At 37.3% G+C, this 22,696-nt stretch overlaps 1 protein-coding gene across 1 annotated transcript in view; it reads left to right on the forward strand.

Moving 5' to 3' along the window:
* CHN1 (chimerin 1) overlaps positions 1-22,696 on the forward strand; it is a 93,295-nt gene that overhangs the window by 18,106 nt on the left and 52,493 nt on the right. Inside the window, exons 3-6 of the mRNA XM_062498217.1 lie at positions 3,575-3,613; positions 6,768-6,823; positions 13,914-13,945; positions 14,827-14,940. Coding sequence (XP_062354201.1) covers positions 3,575-3,613; positions 6,768-6,823; positions 13,914-13,945; positions 14,827-14,940 — 241 coding nt within the window. The remainder of the gene's footprint in view (positions 1-3,574; positions 3,614-6,767; positions 6,824-13,913; positions 13,946-14,826; positions 14,941-22,696) is intronic.

The following is a 22,696-nucleotide window of genomic DNA, read 5'->3' on the forward strand; positions in this document are numbered from 1 at the left end:
CTCTTGCCCACTGTGACATTTCTGACTGTTGCCAGAAGCTGCCTGTCCTGTTGTGCTGTTCTGGGCTTTCTGTCTCTGTTTTCTCTGCATTTAAGCAAATTGCAAGGAATCTTGGAGTAGAAATGAGATGAGACAAGATGGCTTGAGAATGAGATGTTGAGCAGATAGAGGGGGATGGATAGATGAGTCCTAACAGGACAACTTTGGGAAGAAAACCAAAGCACTGCTCAGGGATGAGGGGAGAGGTTTTGCATACAGGTGGAGATTGCTAAGGCTGGGGGAAGGTCAAGTCCTGGAAAAGAGAGGAGTGTGTTGTGAGTAAAGAAGATGATGGCAAGCAAGTGCTGAGTATCCAGAATTTCTCCTGTGATTAGACTATAAGGAAACCAAAGGCACATCTTCAGGAAACATAGCACTTCTGAATGAAACAAAGTGAGAAAGGATGAACCACTTGGATCGTGTCATCCTCAGGATTCTACATATATGAACCGATGGCATTAAATATTGCTTGTACAAACTGCCAAAGAACAAACACTGCTTGGAGTAAAGTTGGTGTAACAACACTGTCAGGAGCTTTATAGAAAGCAGAACAAGTGTTTACTGCCTTATATGGTAGATTTGGCTTATGGGAAATCTCTGTGGTTTTCAAGTACATATCATCTGCACTGTGTTTGTAGCCCATCTAATTCTGAGGGAAAGTGTCTGTCAGCTTGAAACTGGTCTCAGTTTGAAATTGCACTTTATGTACATGGACAGTGTCCCTGATCTGAAATGTCCCTGCTGGTGAAAGTGCCTTCATACTGATAAAAATCTGCACAGTGCTGGTAGGATTGCATCTGGACAGAGCCGGTAGCATCAGCTCTCTTTGGAGGAGAGCTTGAAGCTGAATTGCATCTCACTTAGGGCAGAAAATACAGTTCAGATAGAACATGATGCACAGCTTGTAGAAAATTATTTTATCCTGGAAGCATTTAGCAGAGCCGAGTTACTGTGAAAAAAAATCTGAGAACTGACAGTGTCGAGTTTATTGCATTAATTAGAAAGTGCTGCAGTATTAGTGAGAAAATGTATTTTGGGTTTTTTATTATGCCTGTAAGTTCTTTTCAGATGCCTAATTGGAGATACTGTACATGGAAGCCTGTACTATCTGAAAATCAAACCCTTTTCCTAATAATGAATTTCCAAGTACTTTTGATGTATTAAATGAGACCATATCGGTTAACCTTTAAAAACAGTTGCTAATAGACAGGGCTGGTGTTTATGCTTATTCTATTTCATCTACTTTTAGTAATAGAAACATTCTTGCTCAGAAACAAACACTGCAAAACCAGTGTTTCACTGTTCTTAATGTTTGCTACTAAACTTTTTTAAAACAAAATCACAATAGAAATGACCTTCTGTTTTTTCATTACCTCATGTGGGATGGCCTGAGGGTATTCTCACACTGTAAAGGCAATAAAGCTCACTGACAGATTTTTTTCCTAACAAAATCCTTCTGCACAGCTGCATAACATAAATCATTCCTTCCCCTTTCTGAATGTTAGCTATTTCTTGTATGAAAGTAACTGCTGTTCTTGCCTGACTTTAACAAGGTTTGAGGGTTTTTGTTTGGCACAAATATTGTCACTTTTTAGTTTTATAACCGTGATGCCCTTAGCTGTATGGCTTGAGAATGAGCAAGTATAGGTTAGACTGCCAAGATGTTTGTATTTTCATAACAGTCAGCTCATATTTTAAAAATACAGTGTGCGTTGTCCTTTATTTAACTTATTTATTTGTAAATTCAACTAGTGCATATATTGCCAAAATCCAGACTATATCAAAAGTAAATTCAGGTGGTGGGGTAAGAGTTGTCTTCTGGGAATAAAGCCACTATTTTAACTTTTAAATTTTGCCCCTTTTCCATGTGATATTGCCTTGCTAAGGGATCATGTTACAATGCTTCTGGAATGAATCGACTGGCACTGCCTTAATTAAAGGTATCAAAGTAGGAATGAATAACCCTGGCTGCATCTGTGGCTGCTGATTTGCTTTTACTACCACGGTGAAGCACGAGCTGCTTAAGGTCTCTCTGCAGATTCAAGGTGTTCTTGCTGATCTGCAGGACATGGTAGAGCATCTGCAGGACCTTCCAAAGATCAAAAACCCCATCATATTCAGGGGGATGGCAGTTTAACTGAGTGCTGCCTTAATAATAAAGTCATAATGAATTGTATTTATAAAACCCACTGCCACTAAGGTGGTCTGCAAGCACTGCACCCTCTTCATGCATAGAGCTAAAATATGGGGTAAAAAAATGGAACAGAATTCCAGTGCAGTCAGGGCAGGGAGTGTTCTGGGAGGGTCTGGCGAAGTCTGTGCCAGTGATACTGGAAAATATCTCTTTCCACTAAGCTCTAGTTTAGAGATTTTTGACGTGACTATGTGTGAGAGATGGACTACAGCAAGTATCTGAAGAAGACAGATTGGTTACTCTAAGGACAGACAATGCAAAGTCTCAGCTTCAGGCTCAGTTTTGCATGCCTTAAGGACTCTCAAGTGGAGATACCACTCATGCCAAAAGTCAAGCAACAGTTTCCCAGATTGCTTGATCTTTCTGCAACCTTATAATAAAAAGTAGAAATTCATATTTTGTTGGATGCAGCGGGTAGTTCCAGTGAGCAGATGATTGCAAACAGGGCTCAGGCTGCAGTCAGAAGTGGCTTCAGACAGCAAGGCTGGCTGTGTGTGTGGCTCAGCTTGTGACCCTGTGGTGCAGGGAGGATGGAATAATTCTCACCAGCTCCAAGGCAGATAAGCACAGCATCTTGCTGAAAGCCTTGGTGGCTTGTGGCATCAGAACTGAAGTTGGTCAGAGCAGTAAAACAGTGGATCAGAACCGAAACTTGCAGCATAGCCCTGAGCTCAAAATGTCAGATCAGTTGTGAAACAAGTCATAACGGTGACAGAACTTAGAAGACTTTGGGATTTTAGTTTTTGTTTAATTTTATTTGAGAATTAAAATCTTGGCGTAGAAATATGTTGGTACTTTGAATATATACTCACTACTTCCAAGAAGAGCTTGTACTCACTATGAAAAAAGACCCCTTCTTTTTTCCAAAATATCCTGCCATCCTTGCATACTCTGATTTTATTTTAAGAGTTGTTAATTGCCATCCAGAAGAGGAAAAAGCTAATGGCAGGAATAAGTTGCATGGGAACTCATTTATTTGAATATAAATTGAGAATGAAATAATCTTTCTGGTGTAGTTGAAGATGGAACTTATAGATATATACATAATAAAATAATATACATTCTCCTTCTTCCTCACAGTATGCTGGCATCTGATCTACATTTTTGCCTTTTTTCAGATTTGTTTCTATATGTTTTATTCTAGCTGGATAAAGGAAACACCTTTTCATATTTTTAGTTTAAGTAAAAAGGGGGAAACTTAACAAGTTGTTCTATAATAGTAAAAAGTGAGTTTAGAACCTAGGTATAATATTATCTTAGTAATGCTGCAAGTGCTTCTGCAGGTTTTTTCTGTGTTAAAATGTTTCCTATGCAACATTAAGAATTTTTGTTTTCTTTCAGATACTGATGAATACAGACCACCTGTTTGGAAATCTTACTGTAAGTATCTCAGCGTTTTGGGTTTTTTTTTTCCAAGTCAGAGCTGAAAAAGTTTTAGTTGGATGCTTCAAAAGACTCATTTCTCTTTTCATCAGAATGTGAGTTTAAGCAGCATCAAAGGGGTTCACTTGTGTTTAGAGATAGGTGCAGTTGAATTACCCCCAAGGACAAGTGAACACAGATTATTTAGAGGAGTAGATTCTCTGCCCCTTGTTAACATGAGTTGTCCCACTCCTGCTTGGTCTTGCTTATAGTGGCTTGTTTTTCTAGATCATAAGGGCTTACATAAATTCCATTCAGTCCTTAAAGTTAGGATCCTTGCAATCTTCTAGGGCTCCTGTGATCTAGTGCCTTGTGTCACTAGGGCTGAGCTTGAGCTGGTGAAGAAAACTCAAAATAAATCATTTTCTTTGAGAATTGGATAATGTAGTGCAATGAGAGCATTTGTTTTGCCTGGTGTGACACATCACAAGCAGGTTTTTTGAAGCCCTGTCTAGAAGGGTCTGGTTTGCCACCAGCCTGCCCATGCTCTGCAGTTCTTGGGGTGTGTGTGCCCTAGCCTAGGGGAGCTAGCCTTTTGGAGTGTCACTCTCTTGTGAACTTCACAACTTGCTGTTTTTGTTTAAACAAACAAAAAACCCACAAAAAAAAGCAAACAGCCATTTTTAAATGCAAAAAAATTCCGTATATAGGAATGGCCTCTTATTTGGCTCTGCAAATGGAGCTTTAGGGACATGGAAGAGAACATGAGAAAAATGTAAAAGAGCTTCCTACAGTGGCTCACCTATAAATTCTAGTCCTTTGTAGACAGAAAAGCCAAGGTGGGAGACATTTTGAGACTCAAGGAACCACAGCAAGAGAGAGGTCTTCTGTGAAAAGCAGATTTTGAAAACAGAATGTTTGTATGTATAACACACTTAACAGTTTAGGGATGTCAGACTTAGATTTGCATTACTTTGTATATATTCAGCTTGGTGTCTTCAGGCTGGATGAAGGGATTTGCTCCCACTGTGAAAATGTTTGCTCTCTAAAGGTTGAGGAGATTTGGCATTTGGGAAAACGTAGTTACTTTAGAAGGTTTCCATCCTGCTGTGAGAGACTTTTTAATGAGAGATGTGGAATTAAAGGCTAGGTGAGGACCATGGTTAGAAAGAGAGCAAGTGTAAGAGGGCAGATTCGATTACTTTTTTTTCAGCTCTCTACCTTCTGTGAACTCAGGGAACACTGCTTCCTTGTTCATTTTATTCCACACCATAATCTATAACAGGGAGGCTGAACCTCTCTAATACCAGACCTTCACTGGCAGTTTGACAGAAGCTGAAAGCCTGGGCACGTGCAAAGGTATTTTCACCCACTCTCCACCAGGGTTTGCATGTCTGGTTTATGTGCACCCACTCTCCTACAACATCATGGTTTGCCCGCCGTGGTGAACCTTCCCATGGGTCAGAAGTAAGCTCTGAATCCCGAGGTTTGATTTGCTTTCTGTCTCATGATAGACCAAGAGGAATGGCTTCTTTGACTTCTCTGGCAATAATTACAGCAAGGAAATTAGTGTTGAACAGTTTGAATTGCATACATCAGTTTGAGGAGGAGCCATAGGGGTCCTGTTTTGTAACTTAGCTAGTCAGCCTGCTGTGCTTCTTACTGGAAGAGGAGAAAGGTGAAAAAGAATTTTTTCAGCCTGGCTTGAAGTAAGGTGAGAAGTTTTCATCCAGTTTCTGTGGAGCATGCTGATTTGGGTCTCTGCTGCTCCTTTGTGAAATTCAGAGAAATCTTAACTTGCTCTTTTATATTTTTTTCCTTTGAATTTGGCTCTGCAGTTCTCAGAATTAGATATGGACAAGCTCCAGTGCCATCAAATACAGCTTTTACAATAGAAGCTAGGAAATCTATGTGCTGGCAGTATAAATGCTGTGCCTAAAATGATAATTGCACTTTCATATACAAGTGTGCTGTTCTTCATCACTTGCAAAAATAATTTTTGTATTACCAGCCCAGTATGGAAATGACTGATTTTAGTAGCAATAGGAAAAACCATTAGGTTTTTTTATTTGGAACAAAGGGGATGTTTTTTTTCTAGTTTATCTTATGTTTCAATGATCATTTGGCATCTTGCCATTTTCTCCATTCCCATGTAGGTTGATGCATAAATACAGCATTTGTCAGTGGAAAAGACTTGGGATCAAATGAGAATGGTAATTAAGTCAAAATGTATTGGTTAAATTAATGTGTGGTCTTAGTATCTGAAGAAGGTGATAACACAGTGTAGAGTTTGGTATTTGTACTAATAATTGAAACATAATTTAATTTTAAAAGATTACAATTCCACATGTCCATTTTGCCATTTCTAGTGTACTATTGAAATACTAACTTGGTGTTGACAGCCTCATTTTAAAGGTGACTTGCCAAACCAGGTTCAGTTGACATAGAAGTTGAAAGCAATTGCTTTGGTATTATACTAGAAAGTCTGCACATACTAGTAGCATTCAATTTACATCTGGTTGCAAAGATCTGTTCTGCCTTGATGAAGCCTGTTTTGAAAATAGAGAAAAAAGGAGGAGGGAAGATATAAATGTAAGTAAATGTATGTCATAATTTGAGCCTTCGTTATTTTACTCTGCTGCTCAACTCATTATGTCTTTAGATGTGCAAATGTAAAGGCCATCTTTCTCTTTCTTCAGAAAGGTCCTCACTGGGCAGAGGCAGAGGTGCCTTTGATAGTGCCCAGCTCTGGGTGATTCTTGTGAAGTTTTAACATACTGTAGGTGCCTGGGTGTGTGCCCAGCATAGTGGGATTGGGCTCCATCTGCTTACTGAAGAAAGGCTGACAGCAGCCTGATTTGACATATAATGAACCTTAGGCTGTGTTTGTTATGATTCTTTTTCTGATCTGTTTGTTGGAACCTTGTCTGATCTCACAGTTTTTTCCATATTACTTGATCAATTTGTTGTAAAAAAAAAAATCAGTATCCCCTTTTGGCTTGCAACATTCTTTTTTTCTGATGGCTTGTTGGTAAATTTTTATATCCTTGGTATCCTTGTGTTAAACTTTGCAGAAAGTCTCCTTTATTTAAACCACAGTGTTTAATGTTAAAATGCCTAATGTACACAATGATTCTGTATTAATTAAAATTTAACTTCTGCCTCCTCCCAGTGTATCAGCTGCAACAGGAAGCTCCTCATCCTAGAAGAATAACCTGCACTCGTGAGGTAGGTATCATAGTGTTCAGTTTTCTACAGTCCAGTAATTCCATGTCTTTACTTAATTGTTTCCAGCCCAAAGAGTGGTTCCCTGGGACACTTTATGCTGTGATTAGAGTGAGTAGGCTTGGGGCACTGGTACTCAGAAATCCATTTGCTCTAAAAATGGAATTTGAAGCATTTTGATGTGTATCATCATTTACTGAGAATCATTTACTACTTTTTGATTCTTAGACACATGGAAACATACCTTTTCTCCTCCTTTTCTCATCAGAAATTCCCAGAAGCAAGAGCAGAGCTGTACAGGGGAATGATGCACCTGTTCCTACAGACATCACTGCTAGATGTGTGAAATAAATCGGCAGAGGGAAAGCTAAAACCTTCCCTGCTGCTGCTGTTTGAGTCATAGTATTTAAGACTCATGAGAAGCAGGAGCTAAGCTCTGCAGAGCCCCAGATTTTATGGACTGGAGTGGTAAGAGCAGGATCCCATGGATAGGCAGTGATGCAGAAGCACTGCTCATGGGATCAGCTGTTGAGGTAGACCCCACGTTGCTACTGTGCCCTGAGCTGCCTTCTGCAAAGCAGCACCTCTGCAGGGCTGTGGTGCTCGAGGCTTTAGCTGACAGCAAGCACTGGTGCCAGCAAGATTTAGTCATAACTACATCCATCCTGCAGCTACACTGAAGAACCTGGGACACAGTAATTTCCATTTCAAAAATGCTGAAGTGTTAGGTAGTATTACGAAACACAGCTCTTACTGGATAACTGGAAGTTATTACATTGCTGCAATAAAACTTGAGTATTTTTGTCTTGTGCCAAGAAAAGGAAAAATTAATCTTTGAGATATATTAGTTGTTTTGACATAGTATTAGATACAAAAGGTTGTAGCACTCTCCAGAAGGAATATTAATAGCTTACAATTTTGATAACAAGGAGGATTACTTGACAGACTTAAACAGGCAGTTGTTTGTCATTTTATCAAAAGTCCAACCATGATTCTATGAAGTAGTCTGTGGATTTGCAAAATAAAATGTAGAGATTTAACAGAAGTGAAGTACTGCATTTAATGGAAGCACTCGTTTTCCTCTGTTAATTTGATATTTCTAAAAAAGGTATAGTTGTAACTTGCTGCACTTTAGCAAGATATAGCTATAGGAAAGAACAATACATGAATTTTACAAGAATTATAGCAAAAAGTTTCATTTCAACAAGGATTTCTATTGTTAATGAGCATCCAAACAGAGATATTCCAGTTAAAATTGTTGTGCAGGTATCTTAGGTACATTAAATAAGGTTGGATGGAGATTTGAAGGAAAGTTGACTACAGAAGATAAGCTGGAAGCTGTGAAAAAATGGGAGTTTTTCCAGTTTTTTATTCCCATTGCAACATTATTAAGAAAGTTCTGTTCTATTTTGAATGTTCTCTATGATACATTTTTTCATTACATTAATGCACAAGTACCTGAAGTCTGGTAAAAGCTTACTATTACAATACATGCTTAGGATTCAGAGTGCTCACCTGGATAGGATGAAGTATTTTATTCCTTGCCTCCAATGGATTGTGCTTATTGTTGTGAAGTGCTGTTGGATGGTTGCTTTTTCCTGCCTCAGAAATATTTCATTGGTGGAAGAGGTGGTATGTGTGTGGTTGTGTACACAAGCATATTGTAAAACCTTGAGAAGACCATATATATTTTGATTTCTTTAAAAGAAAAAAAAATAAAAGCAACAAAGAAATTAAAAAAACCCCAAACCCATAATTGAAAGTACCTGCACAGTTAGGCGAGTCATACAATGCTTAACATGACAATTGTAATTATTTTGTAATTTTTTGACTGCAAAAAGAGTATGTACTCTGTAGTCAGGGAGAAATTGTGAACTGATAAAGGACTTTGGGATATCCAGTAAGATATGTTGGTATTATATCCCAGGCTAGTTTGGCTGCAGAGAAGGGCTTGGGTGTCTTTGTCCTAAGTGGTAGGAACTCACAAAATTTCATACTAAGTTCTTCTTCCTAGTATTTCTTAGAATACTATTAGCTAATTCAGTCAAATAAGCAGAGTCATAAATGTATATTCAGTATCTGAAAATTAAAATTTTTTCCTGCCTCTGAGGTGATGGAAATTCTTCAGCTATTGATCAGATACAGATTGTCCTCTTTTTGGAATAGAACAAGAAACTTGCTAGCCAAATATGAAAGCATCTGTGTAAATCTTCTTCAAATACAAATCACACTGACTACTACAACTTTCTCATCCTCATTTTCACTGAATTTAAATTCTGTTAATTGGAAAATTTTATTAGCTGTAATAGAGATAGTAAATAGAAAGTTGGAGTGGTTTACAAAAGAAAATTTGCTATGGGTGAGTGGTGGCCTCTAGCCTGTTACAGTCAAAGGGGGATTTGCAAAAGTATCACAAACAATTGAAACACTGCTGAGTCCTGTCATCAGTGGAGAAAGAAATTCAACACATTACTGTCTGCAAGGTCATATTTCTATGAATTTATTCTTAAATAAGATTATGATATATGACAACTTTAAGTGTAAAACTGTCCTTGTGTCAGAGTGAACAAAAAAGAGACATTCTGTGTTTTAAAATAGCTTCTTGAACTCTGCAGAGTAAATCTGTGTCTGCACCATGAACATTGTTGTAGAAACTGAGAAATAAAAGCTGCAGATTTAGAAACCAGTGAGAATAGAAGTAAACAACACAAAACTATGGAAGAATCAGTCAGGTATATAGCTGCAGAACCGAGCATATTAAATACACATTTTATAATTGAAAAATTATTTCATTTAAAATAAAAAGTTCCTTGAAACTTATTTTTGATAAATAAGGCAGAATTGAAGAATTTGCATTATCCTTACATTATCAGTGTGCATTTTCCTACTTCTGCATTAATTCTTTATAGTGCAGATAACAGTTTTCATTGTAAGTGTTGAACAATTTATGCAGCTGAGCTGATTTGAAGTGAAAATATATTCAGCAAGCAGTAACTTGTTAACCTTTCTCTCTGGTCTCAGCCTTTCCTGCTTATGTTGAGCTTTGTGATCTGTTCTTTCTCAGCTGGGTTTCTATTAGCAGCCATGCATAAGTCAGTGGGGAGCAGAATCCATTCCTAAGCAGTTGAATTATTCAGCTGTATAAACAAATTCATAAATATTAGGAAGAGAATTTTGGTCCTGAGAACATCAAAGAGGTCAGTGGGAAAGAACAATATGTAATTTGGTGAAGTATTAGCACATAAATTGTTCTTCTTGCCTTATTATAATCCACTTGTTGGCAAAAGCAGGAGCAATGATTAGGGGGAAAAAACACTTGGAAATCACACCATTAAAAAAAAACCCAACCCTTTTTCATGTGCAAAGGCACACATTGTACAAGTGCTGATACTGAGAGGTGTATTCAACAGAATGACCTACTTAACTTGAAATGCTTCTCAAATAGAAGGAATTCAAGTTTCTGCTCTGCTACACTAGTTTCATATCAGAGCAACACACAGATCAGTGGAGAGACACTGAAGTAAAAAGAGCATTGCATTCATTTGGGATTTTTTTATTGAGAAGGTGCAGCAGAGCTGATACACTCTTTTAATACTCTGTGAGGTTAAAGTTGATGATTCCATGACATTCTAAGGTTATTTGACTTCTGCATGAGGTTTGCATGCAAATTACAATGTTGTTTGTCCAATTATACTGTGTTTCCTCCATGAAATTAATGTTTTTGTGCATATATTCTTATATACACATGTGCATGCATAAGCGTATTTAGGGCAGCCTTGACTGATATATGAAAGCATTCCATGAACAATTTTAAGTAACTGTATGAAAAAAATACATAGTATGGAGAGAATTAAAATCACTGGCTTTTTCTGTCCTTTCAGGAGGCTTCATCCTAATCCAGTGCTAATAGTTAATAAGCCTATTAAACAGCATCTCTGTGTAGTATTGTGAAAATGGTCAAGAAAGACAGAATAGATGGGCAAAGATAATGCGCATCCTTGTTAGAGCTGTTTGTAAAGGTGGCTTTATGATATTTGACCAGGATGACATTCCATATTTCATGATGGCTAAGCTCTTTTCCAAAGGAATGTCTGCTGTAAGGTGCTTGCCAAGTCTGCCTGATTTGTCTGTTCTTAAATTTGGTTCCATTGCCTTCACACCTCAGTTTGAAAAAATGATAAATTAAGCAATGGTGGATATCTTGTTCATCTTTGTGTTTCTTGAAGGTATCACAGGGAGACCTTAATTTTTTTCCCCGTGGCCTCTGCATTAGTGTTTTACAAGTAAACACGTGGGGAACAAATATCCCATGCTTTCCACCCACCTTTTTTTTTCCAAGTTAGAAGCAATTTTGAAAACCTTGCCAAGAAAACAGCAGCAGGAAATTTTTCCTGCAAGTAAAAATCCTGAGAAGTCAAAAGGCAATGCTCAGCCGATCTTTGCTGGATAGAGAAGAAAAGGAGAAAAGAAAAAAAAAAAGGCAACTATGGCTGCCCTTATACTCAGCAATGCTTTGGTCCAAAAATACTGCCAAATCAGAAAAAAAATCTGCAAAGGATAATTACTCTGTATTTTCAGCTATCAGTTTTAGGAAATAGGACAGATTTCTTGTTATCATCTTATTTTAAAATGTATTTCCTTTCTTAGGTGGGTTTAGTTCCAGTCCAGATGTTTTGGTTTTGTCTCCTTAACTTACGAATGACAGACTTAAAGTTGGAATAATGAAGCTTCTGAACTAAACTGTTTTGGCTTTCAGTGCTCATCTGCAGCAGGAGGATACATGGGTGCCTGTGACTGTCATTTGTAGAATTAATTTTGTAGAATACAGTCTGGCAGGAACTTTTTGAAGTCCAAGGAAACACAAAAGACCAAGAAAGCTGCACGTTGCTTCTGGTTCCAGTGCAGTTAAGGATAAAAATAAACAGTGTCTAAGTTGCAAGGGGTTGGTGAAACAACACCTGTCAGAAGCTCTATAGAAAGCTTGAGAACAGTATTTACTGTCTTACGTGGTAAATTTGGCTTACAGGGAGTCTGTGTGGCTTTCTCAGAGCACACAAACCACACTGTGTCTGTAGCCCAGTCATTCTGAGTGAATTAGAAGGCCCCTGCTGAGTTCTGATGGAATTTTCTTCAAGTCTTAATGTATGTCAGTATAGATGTCAAAGCTCCCTAATATTATAATAAATGTAAAAAGTGATGAAAAAATCGCCAAAACACAAATAAACAGGCAATAAAACTCAGTGAATTGAGGTTCCAGCTGCACTGAGTCTTATGCAAGCAAAGTGTAACACATCAACATTTATGCTGAAGTTATTGTACATTGGTAAAACTGATCAGTAGAGACAGTATTGACAGAAGTGGTTTTTTTTTCCTTTTAATTCATAATCCACTGAATGAACTGTAACCTTAGCCACAAATGTCTGGAAGTCCTGTGGAGGTTTTTTTCAGATGCTTTGTTCTAGTCATCTGCCCGTTCACATTTTCAAATGTTTGCACGGAGTATTTTATAAATTTTCTTAGGATTTGCAAGTACTCTGAAGGAGCCCTGTCAAGCTACTAATCCATTTCTGAAAAGGAATGCTTTTGCTCATATAAATTTTTCAATTCTGTCTTATAAATTCACTGAGATAAATATAAAATCTCACTAGACAAACAACAAAATCTTATTCATGACAGGATTCTTCTTTTAACAACTGCCCTAAACTAGTGTCTTGGCTTAAGGGTTTTAGTTAAGAATTGTTGCAGGTTTCTATAACGACAACAACAATAAAATGCCCTATTCTTTTTTTCTGTTTATGTTGCTATCTTCTTATTGAAGGAATAGCCTTTAACAAAACAATATCTAAGACCTTTCTTCTTTTTTGAAACAATCCAGTCTCTTCAGGCCCTTTGAAAACATCACACCAGTCAACTCTTGTTTGCTGTTACAAAGGAAAAGGAAATATTTTAGAACATGATAAATATTTCCAGTGATGGAATGTTTTTTTCCAAAGTGATGAATCATTACAATAGCTTTGTATTTGCTGGGAATGTTGAAAAATTTTTATTAGACTGTACATCAGGATGTATATTTTTTTGTTGTTTTGGATATCTGAAATCTTTATACTCCACTGAAAAAATTGGAGAGAAGCACTAAGATTAATAGGCTTTTTGTTGAAAAGTTGGGAAAAAGAAACTGAAGTGGCATTCTGTGTTTCAGCATAGCTGGATTGTTTTATACTTTTGTAGTTCAGATTGTATAACTGCTGACTTTTACTCCCCAAAGTGTTTCCCCCCTCTAAATTTAGCAAGAAAGGATAACCTGATGGTTTAGCTTATTAGCTGATATCTGTGAGATCTGCTGTTCCACACTTGGCTCTAAACTTCCTGGACAAATGAAGGTGCATTACTTCATCTAAAATAATTATCAGGCAACTTGTACCCTGATCCCTGCATAGTGTGTGCATTTACACCTTAAGGTCTCTGGAGCACAGACAAGGTGCAGTTACACTACATACCACATGCACACCTGTCTTTGCAGTCTTGTAGGTGATACTGCAGATCCCACAGTTTAATGAAGTCAAGAAATACAAGACTGGGGCACTTGGTGATTCTCTCAACCATTTGCCCTCCCTCTGAGGGGCTGTATAGTAGTGGCTTTATTTCAGCAGGGGCACCAACAGCTCTGTGATGGAAGGTAACCTGTAAATTTAAGAGTTTTATTAATGTTTCCTTGTATTAGTGCACTCAACAATATGGTGCACTTACATGCATGAAGTACAAACTCATTTCCCCTTTCTGGCACTTTGTAAAAGCAATATTTATTGCCATCAGTTTGTATATGCAGAGTCCTGAGGATGACATGATCCAATTGGCCCATCCTTTCTCACTCCATTTTAAGCACACATATCCACTTTATTAAGTGCAATGTTTTCTGAAGGTCTCCCTTTGGTTTCCCTGTGTTCTAATTGCAGAAGAAATTCCATTGTAGACTATTTTTGCCTGCACCTTCATATGATATCCCTTTCTGGTTTTAATACTGTACTATAGACAGTCCAATTACTGTATAGCTTCTCTTGTTATGAAACATTACAATTTCTGTTGTTTCTTCTAGGTAGAGAACAGACCCAAATATTATGGAAGAGAGTAAGTAACAAACATCTCTGAAAGTGGTTTATCCTGACATATTGGTTAATAAATAATTACAGAAAAAGTGTCAAGTGTTTACTCTGTGCTCTTTGTTTCTTCTGCGTGTTTTACAGCAGTGTGTCTCACCATCAGATCATTATTACAGTGCCATCACTTTTGTGATTACAGCTGCAATTTCTGATGGATATGGATATCACTGAGTGCTACTTTAAGTGAGAAAAGCATACATACATTTCTGTACTTTCAAGGGATTGTCTTTTTCTACCTCTCTCACCAGTTGGCTTTGCAAAAAAAGGTGTTTCTGTTCAGGAAAGAAAGATATTTGAATCCCAAATTTGGTATATGTTTAGTCTATATATGTCTTCTGTTTCAGGTTGCTAATGCAAAGATGCTTACATTTAGTGTAGAGAAACAAAAGCAGATCTTACTTATGTTTATTTTGGCAAAAGATGTGTAGTGTTGCTGGGTTATTGCATCAGCAATTACTGAGATTATGGCAATTTGCTAAAATCTCAGGGATTGCATAAAAATGCTCAAATGCTTTAAAACGTTTGATTGCGTACTATTAGCACAAAACATGTGAAGTCAGCAGGAGATAAACAGGTTTATTTCTATATATTAAATTGATAGATGCAGATTTAAAAACAGCATTCTTGTTTCATAGATATTCTTTCCTAGAAGCCTTTCTAATCCATTTAAAGTAACTTCAAATACAGGCAGAAAGGGAAATTTAATTTAAACTGTAGAATCCTGCAAATCAGTAATTTTTAATGTTTGTTTCTTTTTTAATTAGTATTGTTGGTGCTTTTTAAACGAAGATCAAAAGGTTATTTAAAAGAGAAGAGGCATGTGTTTCAGAAAATATTTTTGTTCCTTAGATTCCATGGGATGATCTCAAGGGAGGAAGCTGACCAATTATTAAGTGTTGCAGAGGGAAGCTATCTCATTCGTGAAAGCCAAAGGCAACCTGGAACCTACACTTTGGCATTAAGGTCAGTAATTAATATTTCATTTTTAAATTTATAAAATATTCAGAACGTTTTTACTGTGTTGCTGACCTTAGAACATAAAATTCTTTGTGATTCTTATATATTTTTTTTTTTAATCATTATACCTTTTTCCCCTAGTTACAGATTTGGTGTCTTTAACCTTCCCTGCCCCATTCTGAAGTGCTAGCATTCCTTGCTGTTTGCACCATCAGGGTAACAGCAATTGAGGTTTTGCTGGTGGGGTTTCGTTTTGCCCTTCTTGCACTGTGATACAGATGTGACCCCATGCAGATGTTGGGAGAGCAGGTGATCAAGAAATAAAAGGCATTTTATGAGTTCCCCTGACTAGTCTGCCATGTAGTGCCTAGGTTGCTGTTGCTGAAGAACACTTAGTTCTCTCCAGTCTCTCCATGGGATGGCAACAAATCAGGAGACCTTTTTTGTCTCAACACCTGTTAGCTAACAGTGTTTGCAGCTTTTCATTCTGCAAGTGGGTCAGCTATAAATGAAAGCCTCAAATAAAAAGCAGTTGTAAGTTTTTAATAGCTTAATTCCTTTTAAGATATTGGAGGTTATTTTAGCCTGTGGTGTACACCTCAGCACTCAGATGGGAGATGGTGATTATTAGCAGTGTTGTATATCTAAGTGGGAAAGAAAAAACGTTGAAGGAGAAGATGCAGTTACTGGAAGTATTATGTGGGTAAAATAAGATTATAATTAAAATAATAATGTCTTGAAATAATAGGTTGTGATGAATAAGTTTTTCAGGGAAAAAAAAAGAGTATATTTTCGGAGGATATTTGTTTCTGAAGTAATAAGTTTTCAAAAAGAAACATTATTGACATTTGCACTGACTTTCATTAACAGTGTAAATTTGATATTTCTTATTAAAATAATACTCAATTTCATCATCTTCTGCTCTTGAAGTATTCTTTCAAAGCTAAAAAGAAGTCAGTCATTGTAGCACCTGTCTTGAAGGCCAGGCTCCCACCCTCTGCTTCCAGTGGTGCAGAAGGCACAGTGCCTGTAGACTAAGATGAAGCTGTTGAGCATGTTGTAGGATGTATTGCTGCAGGTTGTTTTCCAAATGCACCTTCAGTCCAGCAAGTCAAAATATAGCTTTTTTCCCAGGTTTGATGGTATCTCTTTCACACTTGAAAAGCCTTTTGAAAACAATAAATTCAATTTTATACCAAGTAGAGAAAAGAGCTGGATAGTTGTTAGTGATCAGTTTGGGAAAAGGTTTCAAATGATAGCAAAGTTGTTATCATTGATTTATTTTGATGAAATTCAGTGTTTGGGAAATCAGAATCTGAAACTGCAGCTTCTTTCAGCCATTTCATTATGTTTAAGTGCTCAATGACTTGTGTATCAAGGGCAGTGTGTCTAGGTGGCTGCTTTCCTTCCCACAGCAGATAATGCTCTGTTGTCTCACTGTTGACCTTCAAAGTGTAGGAATGAGGGTGTTAACTCTCCTACCTTAGGTGGAACTCTGTGAACTGTGCTGCTCTGTCTTCCACACACTGGAATTTTATCACTAGAATTTCTTTTTTGTCACTACTTGGCAGTGTAGCAGGAGTCTGTGTCTGCATTGACTGGAGGGAGAATTTTGCTCCATTTTTATTTTTCCTCTCCCTGGAATTGTAAATGCAGAATATAACTATTAGCCAAAATGCCCACTGACTGTGTTTCTGACATTGTAACCTCTCTTAAAGACTAGGTCCTTTCTGCAGTCTCTCTGTGCATCCTGACTGTGAGAAGTTTGCTGTGATTGCCATAATGAGTTTATGGAGCTCTATCATTTTTTAAGAGCATCACTTGTGTTTGGGTCACTACACTGCCAGATGGCTAAGATAGCCCCATCTGCAATTTAGATAATCCCAGCAGGAATTTAAGAATGTAATTTCCATGGCCAGAAATTGAGCTTGTCAGTAGGATGGTATGTATGAGCAAAACTTTTCCAAGTTCAACAGAAAGCTTTGTTGAATTCAGGGTCTCTAATTTCACCCTTTCTCTTCTAGCTGTGTGAACCAATTTGGTATTTTCATACTAGGTTTAAGTGCCACTCTGTCGCTGAAGCAGTCATGTTAACTTTAAGATCACTTCAGTATGATTTTTGCTTTTCCTTCTTTACCTTTGTTTTACCCCTTAGAAGGTGTGGGAGGAAAGAAATCTTGGTCAGCTGTTACATAAAAAACACAGACACTGAACATATTCCAAGAATTTTATGAAGTTAACCCAGCAATTCTCTAGAGGTGCTCTAATTCTGCAGTAACGTGGTGGCAAAACATAAAATTAAATATCCTTGTTTTCTCATTGGTTTTCAGATGCGTTTGGGTAAAAAAATGGAAAAAAGTTGACTAAAATTTAGATTCTTGAAGGTAGCATCAACTCTTGGCATAAAGACTTGATTCCCTCTGTATTTCTGTGTACCTACTCAATCTCTTGCTGTTTGCTGTCTGATGTGTCAGTCTTTGACAGTGTCAATTCTGATTAGGGCAAATTGGAAACTGCCTCCGAAGTGCTGTTGCATCACGAAATCCCAGTTCATCGAGACACAAAGGTCTGGTGGTAGCTCTGGGCAGGTGCAGCTGATGCTGAGCCCGAGGCAGGTTTGTTTCCTGTAGCTGCTGATGGTTCTGCTGGGGAGGCAGGCAGTTCAGTGAGGCAAACAGCCCAGCACACCCAGCTCTGGCAGATGTCTTCTTCCTGTGCTTGTGTCAGCGTGCCTGGGAATCCTGAAAAACCCAGTGCATCCAGTCGTGAAGAGCAGTTTAGTGAAACAGGTTCATATCCCTTCCTGTGGCAAGGTATGATGTTTCTGTAATGAAATGTTTCCAGCCATCTTTTCTGAAATGGAGAAGAACAAGCTCTTTGTGATTTGTCCTGAGGACCCGAGCCAGACAATTCCTCAAATCATCATGGAACACTTTCAGTGTTACGTTTGATTCCACCAGTTTTTGTAGCTGATGTCCAAAATCTCAGTGTCCATACCAGCCAGGACTGCACATCCTGCTCAAGATGAGCTGCACCACGTGTTTTAGTTCTTTATTCTCTAAACCCTTCTAAATGAGTTTTTGACCACTGTGGTGCTTTTATGGAACTAGCTTTAGAAGGTCCAAAGATCTTGTTCCTGAGCTGCTATAGCTACAGACGTAGCCTAGCACCACTTAAATGACCAAATATAAGACAGGAAAATTAATACTTTTTGCAAGCTTAAGCAAGGCAGTCAGCTGTTCTTAGTCCAATACTGTGGATTAATTAATTGAGTTCAAAGTGAAGATTTTTAATACTTTTTCTTTCTAAGGCAGGGGAAGTGACTCTTACCCCAAAAAACTTTTCAGTTTTTAAAGTTGATGTTGAGTTACTGTAAAATCTGCTTTCCACTTATATAACAAGCTGCATTTTGATCGTCTTATGATAAGCTATTTTTGTCTACTTTCATCCATTATTGTGCAATTAATTTGCATCTTGACTTTTTTAAAGGCAGACTACCTTTTAAATCTAAATTTGAAACAAAAGATGGTGGAGTTTATTCAGACAGTAAATTTTTTAGAATTTCTAACAGAGGTACAAGTAGGTTCTTAAAGAAAAAGAAAATGATAATTTAAATGTTGTTTTAAGTATAGAAGTTTGACTAAATATTCAGACCTATCCTTCAAATAAAATTGATGTTCAGAGCCTAAGAAGGCCTGTAAAATTGTGTCAGCTCAGATACCATAAAAAGGAGAATGAAGCATAAACACAACTGAGAGCAGCAAATCAGCATCCTACTATATTTAATGCCTGTACTTAATTGTGGATGCATTCATCAATCTTTACTACTTAATCAATCAGAGAATGCCACTGAAAATGTTTAGCAATCTTGAGGCTTAAAAAAAATTACTAACATGAGAAAACTATCGTAGATATATATGTGTCCATACATCTCAGCAAGTCTCTGTTAGAATAAAAATGTATAAAATACATTGTAATGTTAATTTCAATGTTCCAAACAGGTTTAAAGAATGAAAATTCACTTCTGGAGCTATTAGATCTGTTTTTAAATTTGGCAGGAGAGTGGTACATTGCTTAATGTTAAGACCTATAGCAAATGACAGTACCAACAGACATGGTTTGCAATGTAGCCTTTTGTGGTGAGAGCTTGTTTAATAATTAGGATGAGGATAAAGAGGAAATGGGTAGAAAGTGTACTGGTGGTGGGCGTTGAAGTGTGATGGTACTGCATGTTCTTTTGAGCAGATAGCTGCTGAAGCACATTTTAATTGGTTACCATGGTTTCCCTTCCTGCAAATTCTATTGTTGTGATACCGAGAATGAATTGAAATAAGGTTCTGCAGCATGATTTAAAAAAAAAAAAAAAAAAAAGGTAATAATGTGACCCATGATTATGAGTCATGTTTTCTTTATGTTTGGGGGTTTTGGCACATTGAAGATTTTGTAGGACCAGGAAAGAATTCTTCAGGTGAAATGAATGTCAAAAATTAGCAATCTTTATTTTAGTCAACCAATTACATGTGTTGTGCAAATTCATACATACATTCTCAATCTCTCAATTATGAATTTTTTTTAAGAAACTAGCCACTGGCATTTTAAAAGGAGACCTAATTGGTAGGCTATTAGAGCATAATGCTGCAAATGAACCTTTTAGGTTTCAGAGGATCACTGCTTTGGTAGCTGGATGCTGTTTATTTTCAGTGAGCCCTTCTGGGACACATGTGTAGTGCTGTTCCAGAACACGTGTGGATTGCTGTGGGATTACTTACACGTGTAGAATTCAACATCTGCAAAAGGCTTCTTGAATTCAGAGATTAAAACTGTTGATCTGCATTCTGCTGAAAAGCCTTGTTGCACATACTGGGACATGGGAGAGCAATTGGGAAAAGAAAAATTGTTTGAAACTACTTTCTACACTATAATAGCTGAATTCTGTTTTTTGAATTATGAATGTATCAAAATCTGATCATAGTTTATCCTGCATCTACAGCTGATCCATAAGTAGTCAGAAGGAGCCCAGCAAAACAGCAGCTAACTGCATCTCTTCACTTTACCATGGTAACAGTATTCTGACATCATGCTAGTTGGTAGGAAAATATTATAAAAACCATGTTAAAGACTAAACGTTGCATATCCTTCTGTGCATGTGTTGTTTTTGGTTTTTTTTGTACCTGACTTTAAATTGAAATGATTGGCAGTAGCAAGGGTTGAATCCAGTTTCTAGAATCCTTTCTAAAATATTCATACAATATTTCTTGGTTGCTAACTGAAGAAAAAAAGGAAAAAACAACAAAAACAGAGGAAAAGGTGGTGATAAATTCTGGAGCTTGCTTTTCTGCTTCAAGTAAAACAATTTTAAATTATCTTTTTAAATTATCTTCCATGTAAAATTTCAGTCCCTAAATAAAATTTTGCACGAAATAATTTACTCTGTTAGTTTGTCAATAACATGAAAGGTTCAGCTATCAATAAATAGCTGAGGTGTCTGCTTGTCATCTGCCTTATGTAAGTGCACCTGGCACTACTAAAATGGCTTCACTTAAGTATTTAGAATAATAATAAATAGCTCCTAACTTTAATGAGTAATTAACTGGCTACCTAGGTCCTCCCACAGACTAGAATGCTTTTTTCCTTATGGTTCATGTCTTCTTGCTGTGTTCCTGTTCTCCTTCCCTCCTCTTCCCATCTGTTGTTGTTGTCAGCTCTGTTTTCTTCTGGCTAGAGTGTCTAACTTATCTTTGGCAATTGAGTTTACTGCAGTCTTTCTCTCATTCGTGTTAAGTCCAGCACTTCTCGGAGGAATACTCTGCTTCAGCGTGTTGTGAACTTTTTTTTGGGAGAACTTGTCCAGGAGATGCCAGTGCTCGGTGTACACATCTCATGTTCATTTTATGCCGTGTCCTTCCTGCTGGCTGTAGTTGCTGCTGTGCCACAAATCTCTGCTGTGACCCGGTGGACAGCAGAGGCACTGGGCTCGTGGGAGGTGTCTTGGTGGAGCTCAGAAGGTCCGGGCTCGCTTCTTGGCTTCATACATGACTTGGTTTTAGGCCACGAAGCTCTGCAGGCCTCGTTTCTCCATTAGAGATGTTTTCTCTCCTCTGTTGTCTCATGTGCTTGGTCAGTACAAAAGTCTAGGATATCTTAAAAATGGCCTAGACAGACTGGAAGTTGTACCCCATCTCTCAGAATACCCCCAGTCACAGCTCCTGAGCAGGAATCTGTGTTGGACTTTGCTGGTTTTATGCTGCATAATGCCTGGTTTAAAGCTTTTAGGCACTCTTGGAGTTGAAATAATAGTTGAAAAAATCAAATCGTAATGCAAACAGTTAATAATCAAATTGTGAATACAAATACACCGTGCTCTTCTCTCCTGCCAAACCATACATATCTCTTCTGTCTTCTGCAAGTTGTACTGGAATGCCTCTTTTCCTCTACTGCTTTTAGAAAATGCTAGGTAGAAACCTGTCTTCAAGTTAGTCCTTTTGACTGGCCTCTTCTTTTGTATATTTTTGGAATGCATATTTAGAAATTTTTGCATTTGGAGAAACACCTTTATTCCTATACTTCAACAGCTGTAGATACTGTGGGTGCTCTATAGATATGTTTTCAAGATAACACACAATAGCCTTACATTGTTGTCTAATGTTGTAATTGTTTTCATCAAAACATTTATCAATTATTCAAACACTGCAACAACTGTCAGCAGTAAGTGTTACCTGGCCCCAGTTTTCCTTTTCCTTCTCCCTCCTTTATACTTGGTGAATCTCAGCTGAGTTCACTATGGTTTCTCCTGATTTGATAGGTGCTAGAAAGAGAACCAAGCTAATTTTTTTCTTCCTTTATATCTTCAGATGAATAAATGAACTCAAACAGTTTCAGTAATAAATTGATATTTGCCCCCATTTATTGCTGCACTTGCATGAAAGAAGAAATTTTATTCTAGAAAAACAGAATATAATAGTAAAAAAGGCTATTAAACTTTATTGATGAACTGTTAGTAGCCCCAAAAATTCTAACAGTGCATGTTACACATGCAGGAACAGTTTCATTTTGTGTTATTATGCTTGTTTATTGTTAAGGAATGCAGCTTTGAGGAAAAACCATTTAGAGAGCAGGATGAGTATAATGGTGAATCTCACTGTTTGCAAAGAAGTGATGAGTGAGTTCTAGAAGATTAGAAATAAAATACACTCAGAAAACACGTTAAGTGAATAGCAAATTCTGTAATACCTTTAGGTAACTTAAGTAAACCTACATTATAAGATTTGAATTAGCAGTGGCTTAAGGCAAATCAGATTTGACAAAATCTCTCTGGAACAGAAGTCTTACTGTAGTTTTTTGTTGTTTGTTGTTTTTTTTTGGGGGGGGTGTTTGGTTTTTTTTTTGTTTTGTTTTTTTTTTTTTTATCTAAGTGAATTTGGGTTTTCTTGAGACCATGAACTACAGCCTGCCCTGTACCTTGAAAAAAACTCCAGACAAACAGGAAAAACAGCAAAAACAGTGTTGCTCCACTCTGCTCTCCAAAAACCCTTTCTGGACTTGCAAAGCTTTTTTTACAACAAGAATATTTCTTCGGGTTTTCACTTGATGTCTTCCACTCAGGTTTCCTTGATATACTGAATTCAAATATCCACATTGTTTTAGTAGGATAAATTAAGAGCAAGTTTCTTTTAGTGTGAGAAAATCTGTAGAAGCAAAAGAGAAATACGACAGTCATGAATTTTTAAACTAAAAGAGGGTTGATTTAGAGTAGGTATGAAAG

Source organism: Cinclus cinclus, chromosome 9 (genome assembly GCF_963662255.1).
Source record: "Cinclus cinclus chromosome 9, bCinCin1.1, whole genome shotgun sequence".
NCBI lineage: Eukaryota > Metazoa > Chordata > Aves > Passeriformes > Cinclidae > Cinclus > Cinclus cinclus.